Source organism: Candida dubliniensis, chromosome R (genome assembly GCF_000026945.1).
Source record: "Candida dubliniensis CD36 chromosome R, complete sequence".
Taxonomy (NCBI): domain Eukaryota; kingdom Fungi; phylum Ascomycota; class Pichiomycetes; order Serinales; family Debaryomycetaceae; genus Candida; species Candida dubliniensis.
Window position 1 is genome coordinate 1819549 of NC_012867.1, and position 25251 is coordinate 1844799.

The window sequence follows — 25251 nt, forward strand, 5'->3', positions numbered from 1 at the left end:
GGGTACTACTTATTAGAAATAATAAAACAACGAGTGCCACTTATTCCTCGGTTATGTATTTTTTAACCTCTGCTCTAACTTTCTTCTCGTAGGTAGCCCTATCATTCATATAATGCTTATATGAATCCTCTTGAGCCGGCGACTTTATGTTTGGATTGTCTAATAACTCTTGCACGCCCAAAAGTATCTGGGTCAATGTGATGGCCGGCTTCCAATCTTGCAGTTCATTCAATATACTCAAACATACAGTCCCACTAGGGTATACATTGGGGTGATAAAACTTTGGTCTGAATTTGACTTTTGGTGGTTTAGAAGGATACTCATCAGGGAATTCAAGTGTCACCGGATAAACAGCGCCTGCCCACATAGTTCCTTCTTTACCTGGTATTCCAGCAGTCCAATGCTTCAAGTCCAAGGACCCATCTGGAGCCTTGTTTGGCTTTGCAAAAAAACCAAACGGATGGGTTTTCCTCCACTGTTTTCTTTCTTCTTGCAATCTAATCAAACAAAGGGACATTAGTATCGTGCTTGATGGGAAACAAACAAGCAAAAAAAAAAAAAAAAAAAAATAAAATAAAATAAAATAAGATAAACAATCACCCAAAATTTAACGTGAGCATTCTTTTTTTTTTTTTTTTTTTCCATTCATTCTTTCGTTGTTTCTTCAATCTTTGTTGTTTGCTCATTTGGTGAATTCTCTCTCTTTCTTTTTCTTGACATTTTTTTTCAACTACACCATTCCATATTGATACAAGCTTTGCTTAGATATATAAGCACACTTTATAACAACAATCACAACAAATGATAATTGAAGAGGTACCGATAAATGATCCCTTGGTGGTGGACCCAACTACTGTTACCACATATGAATATCCAGAAGTTACAGAGGAAGAAAAGAAACAAGATTTGAAAACAGATCTATTGAATCCATCACCAGAAATCAACTGGGAGATCTTGGATCTTGTCAATAAACCATTAGAAATCAATCGAGAGAAAATCATTGACAAATTAGTGATCAATCCGGAACGATTGAGCCGTACTCAATTCAGATTCAAGAGATCGGGCATTCAGGGACACATCACAGGATATCAGGAAGAAGTCAATTTGAACGAATTAGAAAACTCCAACACTTCGCTAAGCATCAACCGTGGGTATAGTTCTAAAAGTGAAAGTCTTCGAGGAAACACCAGTTTTTTGCCATTTCAACCAGGAGGTTTAATCCAACAAGCAGCCTCCGATAGAGAACCCAAGGATTCGGGTGTAAATTTGCATAGAAATGAGCATGGACTATTTGATATTCCACCAGGATTTGAGCGTGGATTAGAAGTAAGTGGAAGTGGAAGTTTGGATATAGAACCAGTTTCCCCAGACGAAGATGATGAAGAGGAAGAAAGTTTGCAGGGGGTTCACATTTCTGCTACATCCGAGCCAGCAGATATAGATGGCGATGCGCCAAAGCCAAAACCCATGATCCCATTTGATAGCAAGGAAATTGAAGGATTGGTGCCATTTGATTATTCAATTTTCAAGTATACTGACAAGAAAAACGCATTGGATAAACGAACTTGGGCTCACGTGGTAGACTTGGATCATAAGATCGAAGACTTTCAAGAGTTGGTCCCCAACATGGCACGAACATGGCCGTTTGAATTAGATACATTTCAAAAGGAAGCAGTTTTCCATTTGGAGCAAGGCGATTCTGTGTTTGTGGCTGCACATACTTCCGCAGGGAAAACCGTCGTTGCCGAATATGCCATAGCGATGGCACATCGAAATATGACTAAATGTATCTACACGTCTCCAATTAAGGCTTTGTCAAATCAAAAGTTTCGTGATTTCAAAGAGACGTTCAAAGACATTGATGTAGGGTTGATAACTGGGGACGTTCAAATCAACCCAGAAGCCAATTGTTTAATTATGACCACTGAGATTTTAAGATCAATGTTGTATCGTGGTGCTGATTTGATACGTGATGTTGAGTTTGTGATATTTGATGAAGTGCATTACGTCAACGATATAGACAGAGGTGTAGTATGGGAAGAGGTCATTATCATGTTGCCCGATCACGTCAAGTATATTTTATTGTCTGCAACCGTGCCAAACACATTTGAGTTTGCTAACTGGGTAGGGAGAACTAAACAGAAAGACATATATGTTATTTCAACACCAAAAAGACCGGTGCCTTTGGAGATTTTTGTATCAGCGAAAAACCAACTATTCAAAGTTGTTGATGCCAACCGAAAATTTCTGGAGAATGAATTCAGGAAGCACAAGGATTTTCTAGAAGGCGGTGGGAAGAAAAATGAGTTGCCGTCTACAACTATGGGTTCTGGAAGTAGAGGCGGACCAGGTGGAACTGCCAGAGGTGGGAATCGTGGTGGTCGTGGCAGTCGGGGAGGTCAAGGAAGGGGCAACTCTTCCGGACCCAAAAGGTTTGGCCGAGATGGTCCAAAGAAAAACACGTGGATTGACTTGGTTAATTATATGAAACTGAATAACTTGTTGCCCGCAGTTGTATTTGTTTTCTCTAAAAAGAGATGTGAAGAATATGCGGACTCCTTGCGTAGTGTTGATTTCAACAATGCTCGTGAAAAGTCTGAAATTCATATGTTTATTGATCGGGCAGTTGGCAGATTGAAGAAAGAGGATCGTGAATTGCCTCAAATATTGAAAATCAGGGAAATGCTTGGTAGAGGTATTGCTGTGCATCATGGTGGATTGTTACCAATCGTCAAAGAGTGTATTGAAATTCTTTTTGCCAAATCGTTGGTCAAAGTTTTGTTTGCCACTGAAACGTTTGCTATGGGGTTGAACTTGCCGACAAGAACCGTTGTGTTTTCGTCAATGAGAAAGCATGACGGTAGAAGTTTCCGTAATCTATTACCAGGCGAGTTTACACAAATGTCGGGTAGAGCTGGTAGAAGAGGGTTGGATAAGACGGGTACAGTTATTGTTATGGCATACAACGATCCATTGTCACCAACAGACTTTAAGGAAGTAGTATTGGGAACACCCACCAAACTTCTGTCACAGTTCAGATTAACTTATAGTATGATTTTGAATCTTTTGCGTATTGAGGCATTAAAAGTCGAAGAAATGATAAAGCATTCTTTCAGTGAGAATTCTACACAGGTCTTGCTTCCCGAACACCAAAAACGGTATGATGAAATAAAAAAGCAATTGCAATCATCAACAATAACTCCTTGTTCCAAATGCTCTTTGGAAGGGACGGAAGAAACCTGCAATTTATTAACAGAGTACGAGAAGTTATATGGAGAGTGTGTCGTAGATATACACAAATCGCCAGTTTTGAAAAGTCAATTGTTGCGTATTGGAAGATTGGTTTGTTTCAGAGATGTTAACCACAATGGTGCACGAATGGGGTTTGTCGTCAAGTCAGACAGTGCCAATAACGCTATCGTGTTGTTAACTTTTGACCATGGGAAAGAGTTCGAGGAAGCTATTGAAAAGTATAGATTGCCATATATTCCTATTCGCGATTACATCAGCAAAAGCTTCCCCAAAATCAAATTTTGTGGTCGTTTGAGAGTGGTGATGGTGCCATACGAAAACGTCTGCTTTATTGGAAGATACTCACTCAAGACATCAATAAATTTGATTATAAACAACAACAAGTCAGCGGTGCAAGAATCCTCTGAACAGATACAAATCTTGACCAAGTATCAAAATAGCTTTGAAGAATTAGCTTTTAAATTTACTAGACAGTTATCCTTGCTTGACTTGACGGTTGAGAAGGATAAAATACTAGAAAAACTTAGGCTGAGTAAGACGTACACGTGCCCTAATTTCAAGCAGCATTACGTTGAGTATCTTGATAGATATTTGTTGTCGCAAGAAGTGGAAAAATTGGAGCGGTTGATTTCTGATGAAAACTTGGAATTGTTACCTGATTATGAACAAAGATTGCAAGTCTTAGAGGCAATGGGTTATATTGATGAACAGCATAACGTGGTATTGAAAGGGCGGGTTGCCTGTGAGGTGAATTCCGGATGGGAATTGATTATTACAGAGTTGGTCTTGAACAACTTTTTAGCAGACTTTGAGCCAGCAGAAATAGTGGCATTATTGTCATGCTTTGTCTACGAGGGGAGAACTCAAGAAGAAGAACCACCTTTAATCACCCCGAGGTTGGAAAAGGGAAAGGCAAAAATATTGGAAATTGCCGAAAAGCTATTAAAAGTATATGTTGAAAAACAAGTTTCTTTGACGCTGGAGGAAGAAGACTTTGTCGAGAGCAAGCGTTTCGCATTGGCCAATGTTGTATACGAATGGGCCAACGGCTTGTCATTTAACGAAATTATGCAAATTAGTGTTGAGGCAGAAGGTACAATTGTGAGAGTGATTACCAGATTGGATGAAATATGTCGTGAGGTGAAGAATGCGGCCTTGATCATTGGAGACTCTACATTGCATTTGAAGATGGCCGAAGCACAAGAAAAGATCAAACGTGATATTGTGTTTTGCGCTTCATTATATTTATAGATTTCTTTGTACTATTTTAATAACACCTCTTTTGCCATTGATTATTTTGTCAGTTATCAATTTGTCCAATATTTTCCCGTTGTGATACTTGACCATAACTATTCCCAACATGGTATAGAAACTGCCAATGGCTGCCTGCCTCCAAAGCATGTGCCGTTTCATTACATACTCTTTTCTCGGTAGCTGTATATTGATCAACAATTCCCGGTTAAGCAAACTGTGTCTGTGTAGTTGATTTACTTTTAGAAACTCGTAAAGAATATCTTCATTGTTGAAAACGTCCAAATCTGAACTTAATTCCAAAGGAGTAGCAGTCAAATATCTATCATCGATAAAGATCGTGTTCTTGAGGAGACTGAGTTTGAACCTTGACTTGCCCAACTCACGTAATGTGTCGGTCTCCATTATACTGTTTTTCAACTTCAATTCCATATTTGTTGATCCATAGGCAATGCATATCAACTCGTCTGTATTGAAATCTAGTTTTAGATACGATTGTAGTGAGCTCATCTTCTGCTTTAAGTAACGTTTGTCTTCTTCATTCATTTTTTCACGTAGATTAATCCTCCCAACAAGATCTCTTTTCACTCTGGATCGTAGAAATGTAGGTATGGGTTCGAATGTACTTGAATGGAGTTTCAAATCGTCCTCTCGCTTGGATGCGATGGCTCTGATTCTTGATATATATAAATCATTAGACAGCAAAGGGACAGTAGACTGCATTCGATATATTATAAGTGGACATGTGCTATGACTCGAGCACAATAGGACAGATCGTTTAGCAGTACTTATCATGGTGGTGGTGGGGGTGTGCCCAGCTTGCTTGTTTAATCTTGGAAAATATGGTTCACCAAAAAATGAAGAAAGAAAATTATTTTATGTAAAGCTTTTAGGTGAAAAAAAAAAAAAGAGATCGGGAATAGTCATCGAGATCAAAACCCAATAATATTAGAACAACTGTACATTCCTTTAAGAAATGTCATCCAAATCGTCGTCATCGTCGTCTAAAAAGAAAACGAACGGGACTTCTTCTCCAGAACTGTCTAGTGCCCCGGCGAAGAAAATAAAAGTACCAAAGTCTTTTATTGTCAGACCCAATGTGCCAACCAACAACAAATCCGTAGCCAATGTCTATATAAACCCAGAAATACTTTCAGCAATGGAGCTTAGTAATGGGAACTTGGTTTTAGTCACGTTGCGTGACAGTGGATCTGCTGGTGTTGTGGCTACTGTTTACTCCTCTAACGATGTTGTCGATAGAAACGTCATTACCATTTCCTTCCCATACAGACAACTTTGTGGACTTGTACTTGGCGACAGAGTTGAACTTGTTAAATTTATGAACCAGCCACCATATGCAAGTGATGTTTCCATAAGTGGGGTCGAGTCAGTTACCGACGATGTAAAGCTGGCATTGCTTGATATTGGATTAGTTTATCCAGGGTTGCAAATCAATACTGATGACAAGAAAATCACCATTGTTGATGTGAATGACAGTTTGAATGCATCAATGAACAGACTATCGATCAAGGACAATGAATGTTTATCGTCTGTCCCCACCGTTTCGCCGCCATATTTATTTTCACCAACAGCAACAACAGTAAATGTTGCCTCCGTGACATTCCCTTTGCGGTCCAAATATCCAAACTTGCCCCAACAAATCACATACGACCAAGTTGGTGGGTTATCAAAACAAATTGAATTGTTAAAATCAACCATTGAACTCCCATTGAATAACCCCACTTTATTTTCTGATTTTGGGATTTCACCACCGCGGGGAATTTTATTACATGGTCCCCCAGGAACAGGTAAAACCATGCTTTTAAGATGTGTGGCAAACTCCATTACTGAAGCACACGTACTAACAATCAATGGTCCCAGTATTGTTTCCAAATATTTGGGCGAGACAGAAAATGCCATTAGGGATATTTTCAATGAAGCCAAGAAGTTTCAACCATCAATTGTTTTCATGGATGAAATCGATTCAATAGCACCCAGTAGAACATCAGACGATGCAGGCGAGACAGAATCAAGAGTAGTGGCACAATTATTGACGGTTATGGACGGAATGGGGGATAATGGGAGAATTGTTGTTGTTGGTGCAACCAACCGTCCCAACTCGATTGATTCAGCTTTAAGAAGACCAGGGAGATTTGATCAAGAAGTTGAAATTGGGATACCAGATGTTGAAGCTCGTGAAGAGATATTGACTAAACAGTTTGCTAGAATGAATCCTGAAAAGTGTCAAATAACCAAGGAGGAGATTGCAAATATAGCTTCCAAAACTCATGGGTATGTTGGAGCTGATTTGACGGCACTATGTCGGGAATCGGTGATGAAGGCAATTAATCGTGGCCTATCTGTTGGTATTCCCCAAACCGCCATCAAAGTGACAGTCGACGATGTGTACCATGCGTTGCCAGAAATCAGACCGAGTGCTATGCGTGAGATTTTTTTGGAAATGCCCAAAGTGCATTGGTCGGATATTGGTGGACAAGATGAATTGAAACGAAAATTAATTGAAGTTGTTCAATTGCCCTTGGAAGCTAGTGATTCGTTTAAAAACTTGGGTGTTTCTTCTCCCAAGGGAGTCTTACTTTATGGACCACCAGGTTGTTCGAAAACCTTAACTGCTAAAGCTTTGGCAACAGAATCGGGTCTTAATTTCTTGGCCGTCAAGGGTCCAGAAATCTTTAATAAGTATGTGGGTGAATCGGAAAGAACCATTCGTGAGATTTTCCGCAAGGCAAGGGCTGCATCGCCTTCAATAATTTTTTTCGATGAGATTGATGCTATTGCCGGAGATAGAGATGGGGATAGTTCAACTACGGCGGCACTGAATGTGCTCACGTCTTTGCTCAATGAGATTGATGGGGTTGAAGAATTGAAAGGTGTGGTTATTGTTGGTGCGACAAATAAGCCGACCGAGATTGATCCGGCATTGTTAAGACCAGGACGGTTGGACCGTCATATATATGTTGCCCCACCAGATTATGATGCTCGATTGCAAATATTGCAAAAGTGTTGTCGTAAGTTCAATTTACACAGTGGCGATAAATCTGTAGATTTACAGAAGTTGGCAGAATTAACTGACGGATGTTCTGGTGCAGAGGTGACGCTATTGTGCCAAGAAGCCGGGTTGGCTGCTATTATGGAGAATAAAGAAGCAACCACAGTAACAAGCAAACATTTCGAGCACGCACTAAAAGGTATATCAAGAGGTATAACTCCGGAAATGTTGGAATATTATGAAATGTTTTCAAAGAAAAGTGGATTAAGTATATAGAAAGGAAGTCGTTAACAATATATTACGTACTAGAATAGAATACACAGTGACATCAAAAGAGTCTCATTGTTGTTTACAACCTTCTTGTAATTCCTTTCCGAATTCAGGTGGTAGGTCTTTGTCATTAAACCCGAATGGATTATCGCCGCCCTTACCTGCACCTCCACCAAAACCAGGAAGAAAATCGCCTGTTTCGCCGACAAGTTCGCTTGGTGGTTGGCCCAATTCTTGTAATGATTCCAATAACGAGTTCACCTGTTCTCTTTGACGTTTATTCTCTTCGCTGTATGATTCCAGTTCAAATATTCTGACGATATCATTGGTTATTTCATATTGCTGCGTATAATTCTTGTATTTAGCTTCGTCAAGCTTGTCTTTGTTTTGTTGCAAATATTCGGGGAACTTTGTATTCAAATCCTTGATTGGTTCGTACAATACTTCTTTTGAACTCAATTGTTCTAACATGTCCACTAGTAATTTGCTCATATCGAAATCTCCTTCACCAGCATCACCCATCCCACTCAACAATTGCGTCAAGAGGTCTTCTGGATTGGATCCCAATGGATCGTTCTTGAGCTTGGCATCAATGTCGTCACCCAGTTTTTTCAATCTTTCCATTGTCTCTTTCATGACATATTCAAAATTGGCAGGTTTTTTCTCTTCTGTTTCAATTGACTCTCTGTGGTTTGTTTCAAATTGTTTCACCAAATCTTCAAATTGCTTCTGGGTATCTGGGTCCTCGATTTTCAAATCACTGATCAACTCATTTATTGATTTTTGAAAGTCGTTACCAAGGGGATCAGTAGGATCCTTGGCCTTGTCTGAATCATGTTTAACCGATTGGTCATCCCTTTGTGATACCGAGGCTCCAGGAGGCTTACTTAAAACATCATCAGCAAAATCATCCAACAAATCGTCCAAATCGTCCAAATCATCTTCATTAGAAGAAGACTTTTTGGTTTCAGCACTGGCAGCAGGTTTCTCTTCTTTCACTGGCTTAGCAGTTTCCAGGTTAACTTTAGGTTGTTCCAGGGTAGATTTATCTACTACTTCGTTCGTTGACATTATATAGCTAATAGGTACTTAGAAGCCAAACGTGTGTTAAGATTAGCCAATTGAAGAAGGAAAAGGTTGAAAAAAAAAATGTAAGAAAGAGAAGTCAGAAGATTACTTTCCTCTCCCCCACCTTACTCTTTTAATTTATTTTGGTGTTTTTCTTTGAGTGTGCATTATGTTCAAACTGGCTTATGAAATTTTTTTTTTTTTTTTTTTTTTTTCAACAAATCCAACTAACCAACCCACACACAACTTATATATACTTGTTGTTTGCTTTTGTGTGACCCTTTCGTCATTTATTATCCTAAGCTGTGTCTGATGGATTGGTAAGTTACATCAGTTGCAACTAACAGAGATGCTAGTGTGAAATAGTGAAAGTTGTAGATCTCGGTAAAACAATAGCATTGTCTGTATATTATTACGGATAGCCTAGAGATGGATCCTCATGTCGTGGTTGATATAACACATATACTGCCCATAGTAGTTTGCTAATAATTAGTTGTTGCGATTTTATGTAGTGATTACTATGGTTAGTAATACAAATAATACTAGTCGATGGTTGAATACCGCTTACTGGTTGGCCCGCAATCCGAAAAGTAGAGTGGGGTACTCTAGTCGTGCCGCTAGTGAGAACTTTTTCTTTGCCCACCAAATTTGCATTTTGTTTCGGACAAGATTGGATTCCAATTTATTTGGCTAAAAACAGAAAAAACCCACACACTATATTTAACAAAGGTCTGCCCGTATCCTGAACCCATATTCACTTGTTGCTAACAACCTCAAACATAAATAGATACAATGGCTTCAACAGTTCAACACGCATCTAAATTTCAACGCTTTTTGAATTCAGAGACCGGTCCTAGAACGGTGCATTTTTGGGCTCCGGTGTTTAAATGGGCATTAGTCGCTGCTGGACTTAATGATATACAACGTCCTGTCGAGAAATTGAGTGGAACCCAGCAAATAGCATTGTTTGCTACCGGTGCCATATGGACGAGATGGGCTGGGTTTGTTATAAAACCAAGAAACATGCTTTTGGCATCAGTGAACTTCTTTTTGGGTGGAGTTGCCGGTTACCAATTAATGAGAATCGTAAACTATAGAAGAAACTTGGGTGATTCCCCAATGCAAGTATTTGATTATATCTTGAACGGTGATACAGTTGCCGTAAAAGAACAAGAACCAGCCAAAAATTAATCACCTACATAGTTGTACAGGGGGGGTAGAAAACAAATATTTATTAATAGTCAATATATATACATTCAATGATCAAGTAACATATCGTCATTCTCATCACCAGTGTCGGCGTCATCTGATGCTGTTATTTCTTGATGAATATACAGTTCAGGGTCTTCCCTATTTTCGTGATGATCAGGCAGGTGTGGCAGACTGGTGGTATCCATCGGTGACTCATGTAGACCACTCTCAACATCTGATTCTTTGCCTGTTTCATTTTCCTCCTCCTCCTCTTCTACTTCTCCTCTTCTATTCTCCATATCATCGTAATCTCTTTCCACATCTTGGATCTCACTTTCTTCATCATCCAGCGAGTCACTCTCTTGTTCAAGCTTTTTAGATTTGGCATCGAGCTCCTGTGCTTTGATTCTTTCTACTTGAGAAACTGCTTCTGGAATGCTCTGGGTAATGAACTTATTCATAGAATCAAGATTTCTTGCCCATTCTCTATTCTCAGAGTTGAGTTTCTGCTTGATCAAAGTCAACAACTCCAATTGCAATCGTTTTTCCAATCTCAAACGGTACTCAATATTGATTAACTGATTGATCACCTTGAATTCCGGTAACGGTAAAGTTGATGATGCCTCTAAAGAAAAGAGCTGTTTCAATTGCACGTTTCTGGGTAACTGATCATTGCCATCTTTGTTTGATTTTCTAGCAACTTCAATTAATGACTCGTCATTGAACTTTTCTAGAGTTTTCCGTGATATGAGAAAATTTGGCAATATAACCGAAGTTGACAACTTTTCATAAATGGCAGCAGCCTTATTTATTGCAAGATTGACCCTGGACATTTTGCCTAATATTTCATTATATTGAACAACATCATTTTCAATGAGACGTGTTTTACAATCACGTTCCCAATCCTTATAATTTCTATGAGCTTTATTAATTTTGAAGGAATCCAATATAAATCTCTTTTGTAATAATTGGAATTCTGGTGTTGATTCCAAAGTAGGTTTGTCTCCATTAATACAAGCTTGAATGATTTGGTCATCTGCATCAAGCAATTCTTGGACTGTTATAAATGTGTCTCTAGTACTATCTAGTTCCTGCTGAAGAGCTTCAATACGAGTTTGTGCTTCGGAGGTCATTACGTGCTATAGTGGTGGGAAGTAACTATGACAATTTTTCTTTTGTTTTTTCTTCGTATCAATTCTTTTTTTTTTTTTTTGTTTTGATTATTGTTGATCTCTTTCTTGAAACCACCACCAAACACAATCAATGACAACCAATGAATCCATTGATATCAATGAGTTGAGAATTCATCTCTATCACTCGGCATGTAAATTAAACAACTTGAGTTTGTACCAAGCCAGTAAATGGTGCGCAGAAGCATTAAATGGATTGAAAGACAAACAACAACCCTTGACATACCCTCCCATCACATTAGATCCCGATGATTTATTAGACCAGGATGTACTAATATTGGCGAAATCGTACTTAGATTGCAAGGAATTTGACCGAGCAGCATATGTGTTGAGAGACTGCAAGGGAGGCGATGCCAAGTTTTTGAGATTATACGCCATGTTGATCTCTGTCGACAAACGCTCCACAGAAGAGACAGACGGGTCTTTAAACATTGGAATGATAAATGAAACCAACGAAGATACCGGGACAACAAACAAGGAATCAGTTTTAAACTCATTGAACTCACAATTATCTAAAATCATCTTGGAATCTGAAAACTACTTGAAACATAAGCAAAATGCCTTTTTGCTTTATTTGAATGGAATGATATATAACAAAAAGAAAAAGTATCAATTAGCTCGCCAAAGTCTACATGATTCGTTGCAAATGTTCCCTTATAATTGGTCATGCTGGCAGGAACTCATTGCCTCGTTTTCATCGTTCGAAGAAGCTCACAACTATATAAATAAATGCAAAAATACCAATAACCCATTATCCAATAATATCATGTTTCAGTTTTTCGAAGTGGTGATATTACAAGAGTTTTATCATCAACTGAACACGTTGTTTGAAAATTTGAACAACTTGGCAGCTCTTTTCCCCGGGTTTGTGTTTTTGAAAATACAACAATTTCTTATATCATATCATAACTTGGATTACTTCCAAGCAGAAGCAACATTTGATCAGATATTGGTAGAGGACCCACTAAGGTTGGATGATCTAGACACTTTTTCAAATATGTTGTATGTGATGGAAAAACGCTCGAAACTTTCATATCTTGCTCAGTACGCGTCACAAATTGACAAGTTTCGACCAGAAACGTGTTGCATATTAGCAAACTATTATTCCATGAAATGTGAACATGAAAAGGCCATAATGTATTACAAACGAGCATTGACTCTAAACAAAAACTGTCTAAGTGCCTGGACATTGATGGGCCACGAGTTTGTTGAATTGAAGAATAGCCATGCTGCGATTGAGTCGTATCGACGTGCAGTGGACATCAACCCTAAAGATTTCCGTGCGTGGTATGGTTTAGGACAAGCATATGAAGTATTGGATATGCATCTTTATGCATTGTACTATTATCAGCGAGCCACTAATTTGCAACCATTGGACAAACGTATGTGGCAGGCCATAGGCAATTGTTATGAAAAAATCGATCAACTAGAAGAAGCTTTCAAATCATTTGCTAAAGCGCTTTCTATAGGGAAAGTAATACACGGAGATCTGGCTTTTGATAACAAGGATTTTGAAGAGTGCGATTTTTCCGTGGAACCGCATATCTGCTATCGATTGGCGACTATTCTGGAAAAACTAGGCAACCACAAGGATACCTACAAGTACATGAGACTATGTTTTGCCCAAGAGTTTGAGTGGGGTGTTGGCGACGAGACCTCAAAGGCACGGCTTTGGCTTGCTAGAGATGCATTGAACAACTGGAAGTTTGAGGAAGCATACGAATTAGCGAAGGATTTAAACTACAGTAATGCCCACGACATTGAGGAAGCACGGGCCATCGCTCGAGATGCTCGAAACAGGATGAAAAACCAAATGCATTGAGATAAGTTCTCTCTTGCTTTGGTACCTATTCAATTAAATAAAGGCTATATTGTATATTATTAAAATTAAAATTAAAAATAAAATAATTGTGTACACTCTTTTAAAGAATACCCAAAAAAAAAAAAAAAAAATAAAGAAGATACATCTTGATTACTTAATAATTAATAAGTTCATCTCTTAAGAGCAACAAATCTTCCTCTGATTTGAGATTGGTAAATACACTTTCAATTGCTTTTGGTAATACCTCGACAACACGATTGAGTTCTTCTGCGTTGACACCAAGGTTTATCATTATCAACAAATGTGGTGGCAACACTGGCAAGTTTTCATGTTCCAAAATTAACTTACTTCTGGTTATTAAAATACCTTCATGTTCCAAAACATAATCAATGATTTTTTGTAAAATAAAACTTTCCAAATTCAAATATTCGTCAAACTCATTCAATAATTTCGCAGGCTTCCCCGTGGTGATAAATGTGGAGTTACCATACATCAATGGCAAATTCAATTGTTCTCTTACCTCTTCTCTCAATCCCAAATGTATCATAGGCGACTGAGGAGATGACACAATGTGCATTGGCAAACTTTCAAGAGCAGCTTCCAATTTATCATACACGTCAACAGTCTTTTTATGCAACTGAACCATTAATTTCGATTTTCCAGTAGTTGGGTCCAAATTTTCTGGTGCCAGGATTTCTCTAATTGCTTGGGACGTCACCTTGGCTGAATATGGTGGTAGCGATGCACTAAAGACATATGCGTTGGATGAGATTCTTTGATGGTGTACCATTGGATTAACACCAACACAGAATCCACCAGATGACGCAAACGAATTAGCCATGGAGCCAATAGTGATGGAAATTTCATCTCTTGAAACCCCGTAGTGTTCTGCTAACCCCTTACCGGTGCCACCTAAAACACCAATGGACAATGATTCGTCCAAAAAGAGTCTATACTTGTATTTGTTTTTCAATTCCACTATTCTGGGCAAGTTGGCAATATCACCGGAATTGGCAAACAACCCTTCTGTGATAATAAATCTTCTTCTTATTGGTTTCTGTTTATCTAAAACTGGTTTCAATTGTGTCAAAATCTGTTCCAAATGGTCAACATCATTGTGGTCATACCATTCAATATCGGCTCTGCTAACAATTAACGCCTTTTGCAATGCAATATTAACACCACTGTCAACCACACACAAATCACCTCTCTTCAAAAACGCAGGTATAACAGAACCAGCAGTAACAAAATCTTGTCCATAAATGATAGCCTGCTCCGAGTCCAAGTAACGTGCCAAATCTTCTTCCAATCTAACGTGAACATCCTGGGTCCCATAAAAATTTGGTGGACCACATGCACCCACACCAGCGGATCTAATTTCCACTCTGGCCGATTCTTTGATTCTATCGTTTTCGTTGAGATTAAGGAAATCTTGTGAAGCAAGGTTTACTGCCGTCTTGTTATTCAAGTTCACATGAGCACCATTCTGACCTATAATTTCTGGCACTGCTTTCAATTCCCAGTTTTCCAATTCGGTAACCTCGTTGACCAAAGGAGCTGGTTCCCATTCATCACACAACTCATCAATTTCTTTACGAGAAAATCTTACCAATTCCGACTTGTTTTCCTTTTTCTTGGAACTCAAAAAATATGATAGGGCAAAAAGAACTAAACAAAACTCAAGCAAAGATCTTATAGGATCATTCTGGTACGATGATTTGATGTATCTCAAAATGATACCACCCCCTGGTATGTATTCTAAATTGTTCAAAGCGGTGACAAAGTCTTCCTGAAAAGTAGATGACAATAACTCCCATGCAGCTGACAACGGCAAGGCACTGTAGTGCTGCTGAGCTATGGCTGTTGCAGTAGTTGTAGTTGTTGTTGTCGTAGTAGTAACAATTATTGAAGATGCCATTATAAAACTGTGGGTTTGAAATATAATTTACTCTCCGAAATGTATCTATTTATCTATCAAAAAATAACAATTAATAATAAAAAACAAAATGAATGAAAACGTTATTCAGAAGGTGATGATATGGTAGATTTTTAAATGTACATATGTAGAACTGGACGTGTGAGAGGTTGATTTCAAGAATGATAAATTTTTTATTATTTTTTTTTTTTTTTTTTTTTCGTGTTTTATTGGGAAACTAAAGAAATTGGAACCAAGTACACACACACACACACACAAATGAATGAATTTGTCCAATAGAGACATTTTTCTGTAACGACATTTTTATGCCAACCCCTATTTCCACTAGATGTAACTTATTGATACAACCTTTATATATTTCAAATCCTAACTAACTAACTTATACGCACAGATCCTGCCCTTATGGAATAAAGATTTTTGAGACACCTTCCACTTCTCTTCTGCAGCACACACATCCTTCAATTCCTTTGCTAACCAAACTCAATCTACAACTCTCACAAATTGCAAAACATTTACATGGCCAGGTAATGATTTCTCGAACATTTGTCTGACAGATGACACAATCCAAGGATCTTGTACTATCATCACCAAGACGACTTTCCTCCGCCTTTTCGAGTCTCTTGGAAATTAATATATCCAACAATCTAGCAGCTTCACTATCCTCTTCAGTTCTCTTTAATAATTTATCCGTCGAATGCAACAGCAGCAGTGACAGGAATGTTAACGATTGGTATTTGGATCTAGTCAATCTTCCGTTATCCTCTCCGTATTGCATGTGTTTCTGTAATATATCCAAGTATGTCGAGTTGCCTGACACAAGCACATCTTGTAATTCTTTACCGTCAAATAACTCATGTATTGGTAATATAGCTTGTTGTATACCTGCGGGATTTCTAGAAGCCACTGTTCCTGGAGTGAATATAACTTCGTCCACATCAGAATCGTACTCCAAATCGGTTTCTTCTTCTACAACCTCATTGTAATCACCAGAATTATCAACTTCTGAAATGTCGTTGGATGAAAGCAATATTCTACCATACGACTGAGAAACCTCATCTTGTGTGAAAGAATCAATATTGACCAAGTCTTTTTTCTTATGATTAACTCTTCTTGTCACGTATTTCCGTAAAAACGGTGGGGTCTTTAGCTTTCTCTTTTCAAATTCGTCTTCCGTCTCTTCTTCCCAATATGGCCGTTTCTGGATCTTCTTACCCAAAACAACTCTTCTAAACAAGTTTGGTATGTATTCCAAAATAAAGCTATCAACCACCAAACCATACAATAATTGCCAAGTGTACACGATCATTTCCTTCAAATACAAAGACCTTTTCTTCAACACGCTGGTCCTTCCTCCGACGGTGCTGCTCTCATAATCGCCCAAATAGTTCCCGGAAATTAGCCTTTGTGTAGGTTTAGCTATAACATTTCCATAACCAACTAGGTGGTTTTCCTTCAAGTACTGGACAACACCCCGTGGCGTCCCATTTCGAGAGGAGTGGCTTGCCCACTTTAATCTCTCCCAAATGCTCCTATCCACCCAAGTTTCATCCTCGACGTTAACTAGACTCAATTCGGTAATATAGCTTGATCTCCCTGCCAGTGTGATTGCCAAGATCCCCACGTTCAACAATGCCGTGTAGAAGTCATCATTGAGATTTATATTCAAGTTCTTTATTAACAGATTTGTGTCGTCTTCATCCAAATCATTTCTAGAATCACGCATAAACAAGCTAGCATAATTAAGACCTTGCAACCGGAATCCATTGACAACCACGGCCAACAAAAAGATTGCTAAGCTGATCAATATGATAAACAATATAAGCACTTGTGGCGTGAAAGTCAAAATCAATATAAGCGGGAACTGCAAAAAACTCCAGCCATTGACAAATGAGCTGATAAAATAACCCAAAAACGTCATACCAAAAACCGTCAGTGGGATTAACCTATACTTGTTGTCGTTGATAATAGCACCAATGTGGATGTTCAAATGATTCAAAATCAGAAATAAAGTGGTGAGTAGAACCTGTTCCGTTGGTCGCTTGTAATACTTGGAGCTCCCAAAGAAAAATGCCCCGTTACTGCTAAACTCTTGAAACGCTAAGGAATGTTCAAAGATTGTGATCCCACTCTCTGTGTAAGGCTTCTTACCTTCAATTGACGCAATAAACGTTTCGATAAATGACAGCAAACAAAATGTTAGAAAGATGGGCCAGTACATGTCACTTGTGGGGCCCACCATAACCTGTGCCCCGGGGGTTTTCATGTACTTGGTGTCGTTGAAAAACTCAGCATCATACTGGAACAACAGATCGGGAATGTATCGGTATATCCAATTTAGGCTAGAATTCTGTGTTAACCCCAAGTGGTAATGCAAATTCAATACAATCAAAATGTTGTAAATTTGATACAAGAACAACAATATAACTCCCACTCTAAAACTTATCATACTCAAATTCTTAAAAACAGTACTGCTCGCAAACTTTGTTTGGTTAAATTGGCCCCTCCTCACTTGTTGTTGCTGTAAGTTATTCGTTGAGGCCATCACCAATGTTCTATTTAACACTAGTGCCATCACAAGACATGCTAGCCCATAGATTGAGCAACAGTATTTGCTTATTGCTCCTAATCGATTCCAGGGGGTGGTATTCATAGAAGAGGATTGTTCGCTTTGTTCCCATATCACATCTACCAATGACGAAATCAACTTGGCCAAAGGGAAATACTCATAGTCTTCATCGTTCCCGGTGTTAAAACTACCACCTGTTTCTATAGTGCTGTTGTTCATTGCAAGGTGTGGGTGTGGTGTGATAAGAGAATAACTACTCTCCCACAGATATTTTCTGTCTTTAATTGCCATGCTCGGTTTAGTTAAAATGTCGCACCACCTTGGTTTGTCTGTGTGCGACATTGAACAAAATATCAAAGCATGTTTAGAAGAAAGAAAAAAGAACATCTCCAAACCTCTCCCATCGCAACAGTGTTTAGTTTATTTACAACAATTTACAGACAATGGGTCGTAAATTACCTCCACCACCTCCTCCTCCAGGAATACTGAATAAGAACAAACGAAGAAAAGAGAATGATGGAAAACCAATTACAGAAAATAGTAATGGCACTGGCAAACAACAACATCCTCCACCTCCACCACCACCACCTCCTCCTCCATCTCAATCTCAATCTTTGAACAACAAATTTCGACCACCACCACCACCTCCTCCTCCTCCTCCGCCATCTACAAATAGTAAAAACCAATCAGGGCTCCTACCACCGCCTGAAGATGGGCAAGAACCAAGAAAGAGAACATGGTCTCATGTGGTGAAATCTCGACGTCAGAAGAAGTCAGATACAAAAAGATCTGCTTCCCAAGTCATACCACAAAAGCCAGAGATGCCTCCACAGCATTTGCGGAAGATCATGATTGATCACGGCGACTTAACCCTGAATAAGGTTGCGTCCGATAAACGCTCACACTTGGGATCTCTAAAATACTTACCGCATGCATTGTTGAAATTACTCGAAAACATGCCGCAACCATGGGAACTGCAAAAGGAAGTGAAAGTTCTTTACCACACAACAGGAGCCATTACCTTTGTCAACGAAATTCCCCGGGTTATTGAACCAGTTTACATTGCCCAATGGGCGACTGCTTGGAACATGATGAGACGAGAGAAAAAAGATAGGAAACATTTCAAGAGGATGAGGTTCCCGCCATTCGACGATGAGGAGCCGCCATTGGATTGGCTAGAGAACTTGGATGACACGGAGCTTGTGGATGCCATCAGACTGAAGGAAATAGAGGATGACGACGAATTGAAGGATTGGTTTTATGATACAAAGCCCTTGGTGGAAGACCTGGATATCGTAAACGGTGATTCTTACCGTAGATGGAATTTAGACTTTGGTACAATGAACAAATTGTATCAGTTGTCTCGACCTATATTACACGAGGGACAAACTCAGAAGTTTGATAAAAACTCCTTATTTACAGCAAAAAGCTTGAATGTTGCTATTCCAGGGGGACCAAAGTTTGAACCTCTTTTTAAGGACAAAATAAATAATCCCGAGCTCGAGGATTTTACGGAATTCAATTCCATTGATAGAATCATATTCAGACAGCCAATTAGAACTGAATATAAAGTGGAGTTACCATTTTTATACAATTCCTTTGTCAAGAAAGTATCGGTTGGCCCTCTTGGAGCATCATTGGATTGCCGATCACAGCAGCCACAAAGCAAAGGGCTTCCTGCATTTACGTTCAATCCGAAATTTAATCTCATTGTGCCTAAAACACAACCCAGGAAGAGTGATGACAATGGCGACGACGACGATTTTGCTTTAGATGTTGAACCGTTTTTAGCTTGGACCGCTACTGGAGAAACAAATGACGTTGAAGAGTTTAAAGAGGTTCCTGTTGAGCCAAAAGGTACAGCAGATGCATTGGATTTGTTTTTTGCTCCGTACCCATTTAATCGCCGTAGAGGCAAAACCATTCGTGCCCAGGACGCTGCACTAACCAAAGATTGGTATTTGCACCAGGCGCCAAAGAGCAGCAACACCAAAGTGCGTGTTTCTTATCAAAAGCTATTGAAAAACTATGTTTTAAACGAGGTTCACAAACGACCAAACGCAAAACGGAGATCACAGAAAAATAAACATCAAAAATTATTAAGAAGTTTGAAGATGACAAAATACTTTCAACAAACAACAATCGATTGGGTGGAAGCAGGTATCCAAGTTTGCCGGCAAGGGTTCAATATGTTGAATTTGTTGATACACAAGAGGGGTCTTACGTACCTTCATTTGGATTACAACTTTAATTTGAAACCAACAAAGACGTTAAGCACCAAAGAACGTAAAAAGTCTCGTTTTGGGAACGCATTTCATCTTATTAGAGAGCTTTTGCGAGCTGTCAAAATGATTGTTGACTCCCACATCCAGTATCGTTTAGGTAATGTTGATGCCTACCAACTAGCAGATGGGCTTTACTATCTTTTTAATCACTTGGGTCAATTGACTGGTATCTATAGATACAAGTACAAGGTCATGCACCAAATTCGTCAATGTAAAGATTTGAAACACATTATTTATCAAAGATTCAACAAAGTAATAGGTAAAGGTCCTGGATGTGGATTTTGGCAACCGGCATGGAGGGTGTGGCTTTTCTTTTTGAGAGGTATCATTCCGTTATTAGAGAGATGGTTGGGGAACCTTATTGCAAGACAATTTGAGGGTAGAAGACAAAATGATGTGGCGAAAACAATAACCAAGCAAAGAGTTGATGCCTACTACGATATTGAGTTGCGAGCACAGGTCATGCATGATATCCTAGATATGATTCCTGAAGGATTGAAGCAAAGCAAGTCTAAAACTGTTCTTCAACATTTGAGTGAAGCATGGCGGTGCTGGAAAGCAAACATTCCTTGGAAAGTTCCAGGGTTACCCAAGCCCATTGAGAGTATTATTGAAAGGTACATAAAGGCCAAGGCTGATGGCTGGATTTCAGTGGCACACTATAACAGAGAAAGAATTAGAAAAGGGGCACATGTAGAAAAGACGGTCGCTAGAAAGAACTTGGGGAGACTTACAAGGTTATGGATCAAGAATGAGCAAGAGAGACAAATGAACTTTGGCAAGAATGGCCCATTTGTGTCACCAGATGAAGGTGTCAAGATTTTCCAAACTATGGTGAGCTGGCTTGAGAGCAGAAAGTTTAATCCGATACCATTCCCCCCAATATCCTACAAGCATGACACAAAATTATTAGTTTTGGCATTGGAGAATTTGAAAGAAAGCTTTAGTGCAAATGCCAAATTGAACTCGGCACAACGAGAAGAACTCGCGTTGATTGAACAGGCATACGACAATCCGCACGAGTGTTTGGTTCGAATCAAGAAGTTTTTGTTGACGCAAAGAATATTCAAGGAAGTTGGTTTAGAGATGATGGATTACTACAGCCATTTGGTGCCAACGTATTCGGTGGATCCATTGGAAAAAATCACAGATGCTTATTTGGACCAGTACTTGTGGTACGAAGCAGACAAGAGAAGATTATTCCCAAACTGGGTCAAGCCCAGCGATGATGAAATCCCACCGCTACTCGTTTACAAATGGTGTCAAGGAATCAATAATTTACATAATGTGTGGGATACGTCTTCGGGTGAATGTGGTGTTATGCTTGAAACTTCATTGAACAAATTCTCAGAAAACATTGATTTCACTTTGTTGAACAGACTTTTACGTTTAATCATGGACACCAATATTGCTGACTACGTCACTTCCAAAAACAATGTGAGCCTCACATTCAAAGACATGAGCCATGTCAACCAGTACGGAATTATTAGAGGTCTTCAATTTTCGTCTTTTGTGTATCAGTACTATGGTTTAGTTGTGGATTTATTAATTCTTGGCTTGGAGAGGGCATTGGAGATAGCTGGTCCCGTCCAGAACCCAAATAATTTTCTTCAATTCAAAGATTTGGAAACCGAAACTGCATCACCAATCAGGTTGTACTCGCGTTATTTAGACAAGATTCATATATTTTTCCAATTTGACAACGAAGAGGCGTCTGGTTTGATTCAAGATTATTTGTCAGAGCACCCAGATCCAAACTTTGAAAATGTTGTCGGGTATAACAATCATAGATGCTGGCCCCGAGATTCTCGAATGCGGTTGATGCGACATGATGTGAATTTAGGGAGAGCGACATTTTGGGAAATTAGTGGACGTATCCCGTCTTCTTTGACTTCCATAGAATGGGAAGACTCGTTTGCATCGGTGTACTCCCGCGATAATCCAAATTTATTGTTTCTGATGTGTGGTTTTGAAGTGAGAATACTACCAAAAATCCGAGCCAAAGAACTTCTGTCATCGGAAGAAGGTGTGTGGGATCTTGTGGACCAGAATACCAGAGAGAGGACAGCAAAGGCGTTTTTGCAAGTGTCGCAAGAAGCTGTTGATCATTTCCACAATAGAATTCGGCAAATATTAATGTCTTCTGGATCTACTACATTTACCAAAGTTGCTGCAAAATGGAACACAGCATTGATTGCATTGGTCACATACTATAGGGAAGCTGCCATTGCCACCCCATCCTTGTTGGATGTACTTGTCAAATGTGAGACAAAAATTCAAAATCGTGTGAAAATGGGGCTTAATTCCAAAATGCCTTCAAGATTCCCACCTGCAGTGTTTTACACACCAAAAGAGTTGGGTGGGTTGGGCATGCTAAGCGCATCGCATATTTTAATCCCCGCCTCTGATCTTCGGTGGTCTAAACAAACAGACACTGGAATAACCCATTTCCGAGCAGGTATGACACACCAAGATGAAAAGATCATCCCCACAATATTTAGATACGTGACTTCTTGGGAAAACGAATTTTTGGACTCACAAAGAGTGTGGGCCGAGTATGCTATTAAACGACAAGAGGCGATTGAGCAAAACAGAAGGCTAACATTTGAAGACATGGAAAGCAACTGGGACCGAGGTTTGCCACGTATTAGTACATTGTTTCAAAAGGATAGACACACTTTGGCTTATGATAAGGGCCATAGGATAAGAAGAGAGTTTAAGCAGTTTAGCTTGGCCCGCTTCAATCCATTTTGGTGGACCAGTACCCATCATGATGGTAAATTGTGGAACTTGAATGCATACAGAACCGATGTTATCCAGGCGTTAGGTGGTATTGAAACTATTCTTGAACATACATTATTTAAAGGCACTGGTTTCGATTCGTGGGAAGGATTGTTTTGGGAAAAGGCTTCAGGTTTTGAAGACTCGTTGAAATTCAAGAAATTGACCAACGCCCAAAGACAGGGGTTGAGTCAAATACCCAATCGTCGTTTCACATTATGGTGGTCTCCAACAATCAATCGAGCAAATGTTTATGTTGGGTTTTTGGTGCAGTTGGATTTGACTGGTATATTTCTTCATGGTAAGATTCCCACATTAAAGATATCATTGATACAAATTTTCAGAGCTCACTTGTGGCAAAAAATTCACGAGAGTGTGGTCCAGGACATTTGTCAAGTCCTAGATAAGGAATTGGAAGTTTTGCAAATTGACAATGTGGAGAAACAAGCTATCCATCCAAGAAAATCCTACAAAATGAACTCGTCTACGGCAGACATTGTGTTGACAAGCACTTACAAGTGGAAGGTCTCCAAGCCATCGTTGCTCAATGAAAAAGATGATAAAATGGAAATTCCTGCAACAACATTTTGGATTGATGTGCAGCTTCGATATGGTGATTACGATTCGCATGATATATCAAGATATGCGAGATCAAAGTTTTTAGATTACACAACCGATGGAATGAGCTCGTATCCGTCTCCAACAGGTATTATCATTGCAATTGACTTGGCATATAACATGTACGATGTGTATGGGAATTGGTTCCCAGGGTTGAAGCCGTTGGTCCACAATGCCATGAGAGAGATTATGAAGGCAAACCCGGCGTTGTATGTATTGCGTGAACGTATTCGGAAAGGGTTGCAGTTGTACCAGTCGCAACCACAAGAAGCGTTTTTGAATTCTAATAATTATGCTGAATTGTTCAATAACGACACTCAATTGTTTGTTGATGACACCAATGTTTACCGAGTAACCGTTCACAAAACGTTTGAAGGAAACTTGGCCACAAAGCCAATCAATGGGTGTATTTTCATACTCAATCCTAAAAGCGGGCAGTTATTCTTGAAGATTATCCACACGTCGGTATGGTCAGGACAGAAACGTTTGGGTCAATTAGCCAAGTGGAAAGCGGCCGAGGAAGTTGCTGCATTGGTAAAGTCGTTGCCACGAGAAGAACAACCTAAACAACTAATTGTCAGCAGAAGAGGGATGATGGACCCGCTTGAAGTCCACATGTTGGATTTCCCAAATATCTCCATTAGACCATCTGAATTGCATTTGCCGTTTGCCGCAGTTATGAAGATAGATAAATTGTCGGATATAGTCTTGAAAGCAAGTGAACCGCAAATGGTGTTGTTCAACTTTTATGATGACTGGTTAAAGAGTATTTCCCCTTACACTGCATTTTCTCGAGTGATATTAATTTTGCGAGCATTGAATATTGATACCGAGACAGCCAACCATATTTTACGTCCTAGCCCCAACATCGTGACACAGGACCACCATATTTGGCCATCACTTAGCGATGAGCAATGGGTTGATGTTGAAGCTCAGTTGCGAGATTTGATTCTTAGTGACTACTCGAAGAAATACAATGTCAATATACAATCATTGACGCAATCAGAAGTGCGTGATTTGATATTGGGTCAAGATATTAGAGCACCTTCTGTTAAGCGACAAGAAATTGCAGAGATTGAAGATGGCAAGTCTAATAGCCAAGTGGAAAACAAGGAACTAACTGCGTTAAAGACAACAACAACCAACGTACACGGTGAAGAGATTACAACAGTGACAACTACAAACTATGAGCAACTGACATTTTCGTCCCGAAACGAATGGAGAAACCGTGCTATTGCTGCCAACAACTTGCACTTGCGTGCCAAAAACATATATGTTAGTTCAGAAGAGTTTGTTGATGACGAAAACTCGTTTACTTATATCTTGCCAAAGAATGTTTTGCAAAAGCTTATACAGATTTCGGATTTGAGAATTCAGGTGGGGGCATTTCTTTACGGCAAGTCCCCTGCCGACCATGTCGGTGTTAAGGAGATTAAATGTGTTGCCATTGTGCCTCAGTTGGGTAATGTTAATTCAATACAGTTTCCAAACACCCTTCCTGATCAGGTTGGGTACTTGAAGGATTTGGAATTGTTGGGTTGGGTCCATACGCAATCACAAGAGTTTAGCTACATGACTTCATATGACATCACCACCCAATCGCGTTTCTTCAATGAATACAAGCCCAATTTTGTCACCATGACTGTTGCATACACACCAGGGTCAGTCACGGTGTCATCTTTTGAAATCACCAAAGAGGGGTTTGATTGGGGTCGCACAAACAACGACATGATGTCAGAAGCACCATCTGGGTTCAGTAAAGAGTATGCCAAAAAGAACCAATTGATCATGTCTGACAAAATTGCTGGTACGTTCATGGTTCCTGATGATGACATCTGGAACTATTTTTTCATGGGAGCCATTTTCAATGCCGCTGAATTGTATGATTTAAAGTTGGACATTCCGTTGACGTTTTACAATGAACTACACCGTCCAATACATTTTAGTAATTTTGCCCACATTGAGGCTGGTAACGAAGAGGAAGCAAACCAGGAAGATGTATTTAGTTAGT

The 25251-nt window shown here is 39.3% G+C and overlaps 11 protein-coding genes across 11 annotated transcripts; 5 read left to right on the forward strand and 6 right to left on the reverse strand. All coding sequences in view use genetic code 12, as the record gives it.

Annotated features, from left to right (window-relative positions):
* Positions 1-40: 40 nt before the first annotated feature.
* CD36_34150 (ubiquitin carrier protein, putative) lies at positions 41-517 on the reverse strand (the record flags this gene model as incomplete). Its single annotated transcript, XM_002422303.1, has 1 exon — positions 41-517. One exon carries the CDS (start codon positions 515-517, stop codon positions 41-43), a length of 477 nt encoding a protein of 158 aa, XP_002422348.1.
* A 284-nt stretch (positions 518-801) lies between these two features.
* On the forward strand, positions 802-4503 carry CD36_34160 (RNA helicase, putative; the record flags this gene model as incomplete). The annotated part of the gene is made up of 1 exon (XM_002422304.1): positions 802-4503. The coding sequence occupies one exon, from the start codon at positions 802-804 to the stop codon at positions 4501-4503; it is 3702 nt and encodes a 1233-aa protein (XP_002422349.1).
* CD36_34170 (conserved hypothetical protein) lies at positions 4498-5298 on the reverse strand (the record flags this gene model as incomplete). Its single annotated transcript, XM_002422305.1, has 1 exon — positions 4498-5298. The coding sequence occupies one exon, from the start codon at positions 5296-5298 to the stop codon at positions 4498-4500; it is 801 nt and encodes a 266-aa protein (XP_002422350.1).
* A 181-nt stretch (positions 5299-5479) lies between these two features.
* Positions 5480-7789, forward strand: CD36_34180 (ATPase of the CDC48/PAS1/SEC18 (AAA) family, putative; the record flags this gene model as incomplete). Its single annotated transcript, XM_002422306.1, has 1 exon — positions 5480-7789. One exon carries the CDS (start codon positions 5480-5482, stop codon positions 7787-7789), a length of 2310 nt encoding a protein of 769 aa, XP_002422351.1.
* A 63-nt stretch (positions 7790-7852) lies between these two features.
* Positions 7853-8854, reverse strand: CD36_34190 (peroxisomal (biogenesis) protein, putative; the record flags this gene model as incomplete). Its single annotated transcript, XM_002422307.1, has 1 exon — positions 7853-8854. One exon carries the CDS (start codon positions 8852-8854, stop codon positions 7853-7855), a length of 1002 nt encoding a protein of 333 aa, XP_002422352.1.
* Positions 8855-9643: 789 nt separating this feature from the next.
* Positions 9644-10042, forward strand: CD36_34200 (conserved hypothetical protein; the record flags this gene model as incomplete). Its single annotated transcript, XM_002422308.1, has 1 exon — positions 9644-10042. One exon carries the CDS (start codon positions 9644-9646, stop codon positions 10040-10042), a length of 399 nt encoding a protein of 132 aa, XP_002422353.1.
* A 65-nt stretch (positions 10043-10107) lies between these two features.
* CD36_34210 (conserved hypothetical protein) lies at positions 10108-11175 on the reverse strand (the record flags this gene model as incomplete). The annotated part of the gene is made up of 1 exon (XM_002422309.1): positions 10108-11175. One exon carries the CDS (start codon positions 11173-11175, stop codon positions 10108-10110), a length of 1068 nt encoding a protein of 355 aa, XP_002422354.1.
* Positions 11176-11305: 130 nt separating this feature from the next.
* CD36_34220 (20S cyclosome/Anaphase Protein Complex complex subunit, putative) lies at positions 11306-13054 on the forward strand (the record flags this gene model as incomplete). Its single annotated transcript, XM_002422310.1, has 1 exon — positions 11306-13054. One exon carries the CDS (start codon positions 11306-11308, stop codon positions 13052-13054), a length of 1749 nt encoding a protein of 582 aa, XP_002422355.1.
* A 154-nt stretch (positions 13055-13208) lies between these two features.
* Positions 13209-14972, reverse strand: CD36_34230 (long chain base biosynthesis protein, putative; the record flags this gene model as incomplete). Its single annotated transcript, XM_002422311.1, has 1 exon — positions 13209-14972. One exon carries the CDS (start codon positions 14970-14972, stop codon positions 13209-13211), a length of 1764 nt encoding a protein of 587 aa, XP_002422356.1.
* Positions 14973-15390: 418 nt separating this feature from the next.
* CD36_34240 (integral membrane E3 ubiquitin ligase, putative) lies at positions 15391-17532 on the reverse strand (the record flags this gene model as incomplete). The annotated part of the gene is made up of 1 exon (XM_002422312.1): positions 15391-17532. One exon carries the CDS (start codon positions 17530-17532, stop codon positions 15391-15393), a length of 2142 nt encoding a protein of 713 aa, XP_002422357.1.
* A 467-nt stretch (positions 17533-17999) lies between these two features.
* Positions 18000-25250, forward strand: CD36_34250 (pre-mRNA splicing factor, putative; the record flags this gene model as incomplete). Its single annotated transcript, XM_002422313.1, has 1 exon — positions 18000-25250. The coding sequence occupies one exon, from the start codon at positions 18000-18002 to the stop codon at positions 25248-25250; it is 7251 nt and encodes a 2416-aa protein (XP_002422358.1).
* Position 25251: the final 1 nt, after the last annotated feature.